Source organism: Solanum tuberosum, unplaced genomic scaffold, assembly GCF_000226075.1.
Source record: "Solanum tuberosum cultivar DM 1-3 516 R44 unplaced genomic scaffold, SolTub_3.0 scf00026, whole genome shotgun sequence".
Classification (NCBI taxonomy): Eukaryota; Viridiplantae; Streptophyta; class Magnoliopsida; order Solanales; family Solanaceae; genus Solanum; species Solanum tuberosum.
The window spans coordinates 2,860,034-2,869,288 of record NW_006238952.1 but is presented as its reverse complement, the minus strand read 5'-3'; the positions used below and the strand labels follow the sequence as shown (position 1 = coordinate 2,869,288).

Below are 9,255 nucleotides of genomic sequence, written 5' to 3'. Positions count from 1 at the left end.
ACAACATAAACTCTGTGTTCTTGGATACCCAGATATAAAGCACTCTATACAGTATCAACCAAAAACAGGATAGCAGCTTTTGGAAATAACTCTATGTGCTTTATATTGGGTATCATTACCAGAGGCCAAAGCATCAAGCTGACCGGGCATGTTCAACCTCAATATAACAGCTAAGAATATATTTGAGTGGAGCTGCTTCTTCAGATCTTCTATTAGGATACCTTAGTTTAGCAGGAACTCCATGCTACACAGATGCTTCATTTAGCACTTATCAACACCATGGTGTAACTCATATACCCCAATATTGATGTGACACATAATAAGAAGTTTCAAATTCTTTGAAATGTTGACAATGTTCTTGAGTCAGAGGTCTTTTTAGTTAAATTATCATCTTGAGGTGCTTTACAAGTGTGTATAGACTCCAACATGAAACATTCAGAAAAATACTCCTAAAATCTCATAGATGAAGCCACCTGGAGCTGGGAGGGAAAAAACGAGGATCCAATGTATTCAGACATTGCAAACCAGGAAGTGATAAATAAACACACCTTCACTTCATCATACAGTTTTTTCTCCCAGGCAAGCATCTTGTCTAACACAGTTGCATGAGTTTCATGTTCTTCTGAATCAAAGTCATCCAACTCATCATCGGCATTTGGCAAACCTCTGAAGGACCTATTCCATGTTATGACGCGCATGACCCTTGCAGAATGATCAATGTGTCCTAAGAAGCAAATATTACAGAGATTTAAGCAACAACAACAACCCAGTTGTGTATTGACAATCATTGAGAAAGTAAAACATCAAATTTTGTGTTTAAAATCACACTAAAAAATAGCCCATAAATTAACCACAACTTGATCAAGGCTTGCAACTTTGGGAACATTTGAGTAACAATGAAGCCAATCCTGCATAAAAAGAAACTACTAATTAAATTGAATATTTCTTAGAGAGATCTTGAATGTACCTCTATTATCCGCAAAATTTGAGTGATAATGCAATCTATTTGCCTCAAGCATCTTAGATACTTCGTGAGCACTCTGGGACGCCTTAAGGAAACAATCATCCAGCTCAGAGAATATCTGAAGAAGGTTAAACTGGCCTCCTTTCTTTTTACTCTCTACTGGAACAACATTTTTCACTCTTTTCACAACCTTCGTAGCAGCCTGAGGCGGAGGAGGTGGCTGTGACGGAGGCTCCTCTACTGTTTCCATCACCTCTGCCTCCTCTGGCATCTCATTTTTCCTTGCTCTTTCACTTTCATCAGCACGGCGATTGTTTTCAGTCCTCTTGGCCCTTTCCTCCATCATCCTCCGCTCAAGTTCCTCTCTTTCCATCCTACCCTCGTCTACCTCTTGTAGAGTTGGCCCTGGAACATTTTCCATTGAAGGAAAGAAAAAATCCCATGACATGGAGGCCATCTCTTTGTTATCTGGAGGTGGTGGGGGAGGCGGCGTTCGATTATTCTGCGGCAGTGTCCGAGGTGGAGAAGGAGGCGTCGGCAATTCTTCATCCTCGATTCCCTGTCGATGAGATGCTGAACCTCTGCCCCCAATTCCGCCGCCGCCGCCGCTGCTTTTACTACTACGATGCCTTAAACTATGCGTGCTTTCAGTCTCCATATCATCTTCGTTCTCCTCCTCGATAATCATATCGGATCGTTTCGGGTCGGGCGTGGGGATAGAGATTTCGGGCATGGTGGCCGCACGCTGTAGAGGAGAAGTTGGGAAAGAGGTGTTGGAAAAGGGCGGTAGGGGAGGTGGAGGAGGCATGTCTATCGGGGCGGAAGAGAGGGGAGGAGTACCACCGGGGAGGGGAGAAGAAGAGGAGGAGGCGGCGGCAACGGCAGCAGTAGAGGGAAATTGAACCTCACCGTGAGCGTAATCGCTGAGGGCAGCACCAGTGTTCTTAAGGGACATAGTATAAGCAGAGTGAGCTGCAGCAAAGGCGTTGCGGGCAGATACAGCCTCTTTCATGAAGTGCTTTCGCTCTTTGCATCGAGTAACAGTTTCTTCATTCTCGATCTTCGATTGCGTACACCCCATTGTACAGAAGAAGCAAACAACACTAACACTCCATATATATGCAAGAATTTACAGAAGAAGAGATTTCACTAAGAAGATGATACCTGAAGTGGAGAGAATTTAGATCGGATCAACTCTGAAGAATTGGGCAGAAATTGAAAAAAAGAGTAATAGACATGGAAATTCTGTACACAGAGAGAGAATACTCTTTTGCTTTTTGTTTCTAAAGAAAAGGCGAATCCATTAAGCAAAAACTACAAAAGAAAAAAAATGAAAATTTCACGTTTAACGGCGCCGTCTACTTAATCCTCAACAGCGACTTCCCCGTTTACGTATCGGTGATTTGTTTGGTAACCCAAAATAAGCTCGCTTCTATATAGTATTTTATATGACTTCTTATAGATACGTATCAATTTTTTCGAAATGAGTTTTTTTTTGGGTCTGATATGTTTAATTGTTACGTAGGGAAAATGGGACCTAGAACTCAGTCACTCACTACAAAAGGCAAGAGGGCAGTTAAGATTTATGAGTCTTGGGTTCCAGTTGTTCAACAAATATAGGAGCAACACTTTATCATAAACATGTATTAGAACAATACATGTTTTCTACTTTTACTTCTCTTTTCCTTTTAATTACTTTTTCTAGTGTTGGAGGGGTTGAGCAGAAGCTTTCAATACAAGTTTAGGTAGGAATATAAATATATAATAGTGCAATTATTTAAAGAAGCAATTCCAGTATTTGCATGCAGTTGTTTTGTTTATTAGTATATAGTTGAAAATTTGGACTTAACTTTCCTTTTAGTGACTCAAGGGACACCTTAATCAATTGGCGATTATTTTAATTCGGCACTTGTGCCGGTGGCAAGTACATAACTAATGCCTTATACAATAGTCGAGATATATACAAATTGGCTCGAAAATCTGCTTACAAATAAAAAGGACAAAACTTCCCTTAGTGAGTAAAGACAACAACAGAAAGGAAAGGTGAGGATTGGATAACTTTTTGCTAGCTTTTGCACATCAAAAGTATAAAGTTGGTTCTCAATTAAAAACAGCACCATTCAAAGATTCTAATATTGCATGTGACGCGTCTTCGAACATCTAAATTTTATAATAAAATACTATGGAAAAGTCGAGAAGTCATATTTCTGAAACCACTACTATTCTTATTATACCTGCAAATTGCTTGCTTGGTGCTTTTTTCCCTTTCTCCACATGAACAAACCACTTGCCGGTATACCAATCTGTTTTACAAAATTGACAGGTGATGCTAATAGAGCGTGCATATGAATTTCAAGTTCATTGCAACTGAAGATGAATGTAATCAATAAGAGGTGTTTACGCAATTCAGGAGAGTGCTTTATGATTTAACTTAATTTTCCAAAGTTCAACGTCATTCCCTCTATTGTAATTCCGCACATAACATGGAATGTATCTCAAATCGATCTGTTCACCAACAAAGAAGGGCTCGGATGCACTATCGAGCTGCTTACATCCTGCATCATCTGCTGCATAGTAACATATCATAAACATACATTAGTGATGAATTACCAATAATAAGTGAAAAGAACTTTTTATCCGTTTGCAGCTTCGTGCTGACCTTGTTCAGTGATCAGGTAACTACGGAAGTGTGAATATCCATTTGCAACAACATCAAGATCATCAAGGGAAAAGTTGTAACGCTTTTCCATAGCCAAGTATAGCACCTGAAGTAAAGGCCAACAACACAATCAGTCAGCCAATATGCTTTTATGATCTTCCACTCTTGAAGGTGCCAACAACATAATGTTTAAAAGGTTTTGGATGACTAGAGGTACGTGCAAGTTGGTCCCGACACCACCATCACCCAAAAAAAGTGCAGAGTACTCCTGATTCATTCATGGTACCTTCTCCGGGTTGTCTAACATTAATTTCTTCAAGATGCTGAAGAATGCATCAGTCAGATCATCACTGTAAATGACATCAGCAGCCAGAAGCAAAGAAGCTTTCTTGAGTTCTTCAATTTCTGATTGGGTCCAGCTGTACCTGGACAAATTTGGCTGATCTGCTTTAGTGCTTATATTCTAGTAATACTTATCATTGCTAGAACCACCCAAAAATGTTAGCAAAAGCCAAAAGGTAGTTATCAACTCTAGCTGTCTCTTATAGTGCAGACAAATCAATTACCTTCCTTTAGATGGTGAAGTATTCTCCTCTTGAGGGGGCCATGAATCTTTCCAATCAAGTTCACGTACATGAACAGAAGCCTTCCCATGGAATATTTCAGCATTAAGATCCACATTTTTCTCACAGTTCTCAAGTACTTCGTCTCCATGGTCTGACACATACAACTTGGGGATTAAACAGAAAATGTGACAAAAGCATGCCATCCTTAGTGCTCTAACTTAAGGATAGACAGTTCATAGTGCTCTAACTTAAGGATAGACAGTTCATAGCAATTGCAACAGAAAAAAGAAGACAACGATAAAATTGATGGTGACTGGTGTAAATTCCAAAATATGCTAAATGAAGTTCTGATAGCAGATGGCCTTAAATTAAAGGACCTACACTAACCAAATAACATTTCTATGCCTGGAGCTCTCGCCACCTACATGTATTGCATGGGAAGTGCCAATTACTAAGTCTCACTTATTTACTTGCACAAAAAGATAAAATAATAAGCAGCCGCCTAAAAGCAGCATTAAGATTCACCCTCCACTGTCGCTAAGTTCTTCATCACCAAGGTCGGCAACATACAACTAGACGTAACCGCAGCCTCAGAGTGACAAGGATGAGAAACCATAACAATGATGGTGACCACTGCAAACTTTTGAATATGTGAAATTAAGATTAAAAAAAAAGTTACCGATGATAAAAAAGTAAAATGCATAGTCACACAAAAAATGTAGGATAAAAAAAAAGAAGTTACCGATCTCCCAAGTGATTATATATGGGAATCCAAGTAATATGCTTGAAAAAGACATTAATGCTTAGAAAAGCTTCTGAAGCCATTGAAAAGATGTATGAAAAAAAAAGAATCTACAGAGTAACTTGAGAAAACATGATGTGCATGACACTACAGACCATAGCACATTGATAAATTGTTATCAGATGAAAAAAATAGAATAGAACTTCAGCATTTCAATGCTGTATACCTGTTATGAAGACAGTTTTAGCAACACGGGCAAGCAAAATACCAACTAACCCTGATAAAAACATTGAAAGAATATCTTGTCATACAGCAGATACTAATTCTTTAAATTTGAATAAATCTAGATACTTGAGATCAGTCCGAAATTTTTTGATGTAGCTACAAGCAAATGAAAACCTTAAGAATACAATTTCAGTTATTCAGTGGTAGCGATGGCAGCAGGGCAGGTATCACCAAATAAAAATGACTCTAAATCCAAAAGGATACCCAGCCGATCCCGATGTTTCTGGACCCAATAAGATACCATTTATTGATCCCAATATGGTTTGCAATAAGAGGTACCTGATAGGCTCTGGGATTTAACACCAGGGTCCTGCAGCTGAACCCACATATCCTTTTCTTATCAAGACCCACATGGTATATCATACTGTATTATAAGGAGAAATTTAAGCATGAATTTATTGATAACTGTTTGATGAACGGGAGTACATACTATATGATTAGGTGTCCATTAATTAAAAACACAAACAAGGTAAGAAATGAAATGGGTCCACAGGAAGCGGAATGGAGAGTGAGATACATATAGCCCACCTCAACTAGCTGAGAATTGAGGCATTATAGTAGTTGTTGTATTTTTGGAAAAAAAGGAACCCCAAAATCCAAGGCTTTGGTTCAATGGCAGAGAGTACAACATGCCAGGCATAGTAATGTGCACACTGCACACCACATGTTCGAAACCAGGTTGTTGCATCAAGCTAGGTATTAGAGTGGAGAAGAATAGAAGGCTGGAACGATTGTCCTCAAGTATCAAGTTGAAACAGCACTCTTCGTCATCAAAATAATTCAAGAAAAAAGGTTTAGGAAAAAAAATATGACCAGAAAATTTGAGTTTCTTTTTTGTCCTAGAGTTTTTGAAAAGCAATATTAACAATTTATTTGTCTTTTCCATATTAATTGTTAAATTGCTTATTATGGTTTTAGGAAAATTTTGTCAGGCAAGTACTGATCTTGGCATCACTACTCTGTAAAATGGGGACGTTTGCAATGAGTAGAGGTAGCAATGCTGATACTATAAACAGAACAAAACAAATTAAAGGTGATGAAACTTACCTGTACCAGCCCCAAGCTCCAATGCAACAACTTTATCAAAATCAGATGATGTAGACATAAGATGCAACACAAAATCAGTAAGCACTAGTTCTGCTCTCCAAACCTGAATAGGAAAAAAACAACTAAATGAATAGCACATAAAGCACTCAACTTGAGATAGCATAATGAGGATAATAGTGATCACTGACATTCGGGACATTTTACACTTACGGAAAAGAGAAGATGCGCTCACACAGTTTTCAGATATTGTATTTCCTCGTACAAATTGAGGAGCAAAAGCATATGGAAAATGTCATAGACTCATAACATACTTCTTTTAAATATGGGGGGAGAAGCTGAAGGGAGAAATGGTAGATGAAGACAAGACATAAGGACCAACGAACTCTGAATTTTTTTGATTACCTGCAAACCAACTCTAGGAATCGATGAAGTGATATTATGCTGGATGGTTAAGACAAGATGATGGCTAGGTGGTTCTGCAAGTAGAAGGAAACGATGTATTACGTATATGGCATTTGATATGAAATGTTGGTGGAAGGAGTGATAAGAAGCTTGGATACATAATAAGTGACTCCATGTTACTATTCAAGCCATGTAGATGTGATTTTTTCTTAAGAGCATTCATCTGAAGGTAATTTAGGAAATTCAATAAATATCCCCAATTTTATTATAAAACCACTAAGAGAAAAAGGCACTTCTCGTCTAGGAAAATTTTGTGCCTTCTCTCAACTCTTTCTCCTGAATTCACCGAGCATGGTTGAATACTGAGGAAATCAAGGAGAAGAAAACATGTGCTGCTGCCTATTGGTATTAGTTAGTTTGTGATATTAAAGTAATCATGGAATACATTGCCATTCTTTTCAATATGGACTAAACTAAACAGTTAAAACAAAATGTGATGAAGGGAGTACTTTTTCATGATGGTCTTGTTCGCTCTACTTATAAGGAGGGAAAAGAGAGAGCTTATGTCTGTTCACTTGAGATGTACTTCAGACGCTTCTATTATGATCAACATAGATCAAAGGTTCACAAACTCAATGATTTTCAAACCGATCGCAGAAATCAAAGCCAGAAATCATTTACTTGTAGGCTAAATCAGCTTAAGTTCACATTAACTACAAATTTTCATGTTTCGTACAGTTCCATTGGAATACCTCCACCATTTTAATCATTAACCAGTAATACCGTTAGATTACAAAAGCAGATGAAATAACATGAAAGAGTATGCACCGAGATGAAAAGCTCATAAACAAACACTGGTTGACATTAAAAAACAACTAGTAAATAGATATTAAGATGAAATACGACAATGGCTTAAAAGTACAAAACCAAATGAAGGTGCTGAAAAGACAGGTGCATTGTGTAACTTTTAATATATGGTGGACAAAAGTTACACTTACAAAAGAGAGTTCTTGATAAAAGCCTTCCTTTTTAGGTGAAGATAACTTACTTTTGCGTCGTGTTAGAATAAGATCACCATCTTCATCCAAGTCAAACATGGTAGATGCAGAAATTGACATATCCTCAACTGCATCAGTATTTCCTCTCAAAATGGAATTTTCTACAAAGTAAAAAAAAATACAATTTCTTTTAAAAGTTCTTATACTATCAAGATCCTTAACACAGTATTCCTAGTATGTACATACACTCCAACAAGCTTCTGCAATCGCTTCAGATTTTTAGGCTACTCTAACAACAAAATTAATAGTGCTTCCAGCTCTCCATTTCCTATAAGAAGCCAGCACACGAGTTAATTTCATCCCCTGTTACTAATTGTTCAGATCAAACAATCCACTCAGTTCAATAGTCACTCTAATTTGCAAATTACATATGACATCCGTGATGCTTACTATTATCATTTAAAATCACCAGTTTAATATTACATAATCAAAAGAAAATAAAGAAGAAAAGTGTAAAGAACAAGTAGAAACAAAGGAATTTCAAAATTCTCCAAGTAAGTTATGTTAGGGTTTTGCCCTGATTTTCTTACCATAATTTAAGATTTATTTTTCCTTAAAGAAAAGACAAAACATTACCATAAATGTTTTTATTTTTCTTGAAAGGAAAATATAATATTCTTTTATATTTGGTTTATTCTCTCCTTTTAGGACTCTTTTTCTAATAAGAAAAGGTTTTAGGACTCCTTTTCTAGTAGGAAAGGTTTTAGGACTCTATAAATATAGGTTTGTTTCTTCTAACACAATAACAATAACATCCACAATGTAGTCGTTTAAGAGTCTTGTTTATGGGGAGATTTATTCTCTCTAAAGTTTCAATGTTTTTCTTTATATTAGTTTTGATATAATAATATTTTGATTTTTAGTATAAGTTTTTCTTATCTGATTTATCAACCATATGATTTGCAAATTACAAGCTTCCGCATGACGCCCTAATCACCCTTCAGAACCCAACAAGTTAGACATTACTGTTGACTATTCATGGAGCTAAAAATTGGAAATAAGAGTTCCAATCAAAATGAAACTTAGTAATTTGACACAATTACGAACATTACTGTTGACTGTTCACTGAGGATGTGTTTCATTCGAGCAATTATCATGAAAAAAATAATACAGTAGTAGACATTTTGCTGCTATGAATTGTTCGTCGGAGGCTCATGTTCAACTCGGAGCTAATTGAAGAAGAAAATGGGGAAATTCTGCTTACCGTAGCGAGGCGGTAGCGAGATGGTAAAATGGGAGAGATGGGGACCGGAGTGGTTAGGAGGGCAGCCGAGGTGAACTTCACTCATCACTTGCTCCGACGACAATGGCTGTTGAATACCGTCTTCGCGCTCCATCGAATCAAAGTTGTTGTTAACGACGCACCAACTTGGGGGTTTTCCAAACGTTATTTTGGCTATAGATGATTTGACTTCTATGTATTTTAATTTAAGTACTTCATTACAAAATTAAAATATAACCCTTTTCGATTTTGACTACAAGAATGACTTTTTTCCGACTTTTTATGTGTAAAGGTGAATATCTCTCGTAAT

At 37.1% G+C, this 9,255-nt stretch overlaps 2 protein-coding genes across 5 annotated transcripts in view; both read right to left on the bottom strand.

The window, feature by feature from the left end:
* The window catches only part of LOC102589286 (uncharacterized), an 8,466-nt gene extending 6,236 nt beyond the window's left edge, over positions 1 to 2,230 (bottom strand). The window contains exons 1-2 of the mRNA XM_006341617.2: positions 968 to 2,230; positions 549 to 724 (exon numbers count right to left, since the gene is read on the bottom strand). Coding sequence (XP_006341679.1) covers positions 549 to 724; positions 968 to 2,045 — 1,254 coding nt within the window. The 5' untranslated portion in view covers positions 2,046 to 2,230. The remainder of the gene's footprint in view (positions 1 to 548; positions 725 to 967) is intronic.
* A 216-nt stretch (positions 2,231 to 2,446) lies between these two features.
* LOC102588965 (methyltransferase-like protein 22) lies at positions 2,447 to 9,138 on the bottom strand. Of its 4 annotated transcripts, XM_015306245.1 has the most exons (10): positions 8,928 to 9,138; positions 7,714 to 7,824; positions 6,666 to 6,739; positions 6,264 to 6,366; positions 5,158 to 5,208; positions 4,190 to 4,340; positions 3,910 to 4,048; positions 3,624 to 3,729; positions 3,366 to 3,531; positions 2,447 to 3,267 (listed from the first exon to the last, which is right to left on the bottom strand). In XM_015306245.1, the coding sequence occupies exons 1-9, from the start codon at positions 9,058 to 9,060 to the stop codon at positions 3,371 to 3,373; spliced, it is 1,029 nt and encodes a 342-aa protein (XP_015161731.1). In that variant the 5' UTR covers positions 9,061 to 9,138; the 3' UTR covers positions 2,447 to 3,267; positions 3,366 to 3,370. The 4 variants fall into 4 exon arrangements, with proteins under 4 accessions (XP_015161731.1, XP_015161730.1, XP_015161732.1 ...); XM_015306244.1 differs by lacking the exon at positions 2,447 to 3,267 and having other exon boundaries at positions 3,308 to 3,531; XM_015306246.1 differs by lacking the exon at positions 2,447 to 3,267 and having other exon boundaries at positions 3,308 to 3,528.
* Positions 9,139 to 9,255: the final 117 nt, after the last annotated feature.

What these genes read in the sequence shown, in the direction of transcription:
- LOC102588965 (XM_015306245.1), bottom strand. Translation starts at nt 9,060, where the DNA reads ATGGAGCGCGAAGACGGTATTCAACAGCCATTGTCGTCGGAGCAAGTG. An exon ending in CTCGCTACCGCCTCGCTACG is followed by an intron (nt 7,825 to 8,927) that starts GTAAGCAGAATT and finishes TTTACTTTGTAG; the next exon opens with AAAATTCCATTTTGAGAGGA. An exon ending in TTACCTGATCACTGAACAAG is followed by an intron (nt 3,532 to 3,623) that starts GTCAGCACGAAG and finishes GTTACTATGCAG; the next exon opens with CAGATGATGCAGGATGTAAG.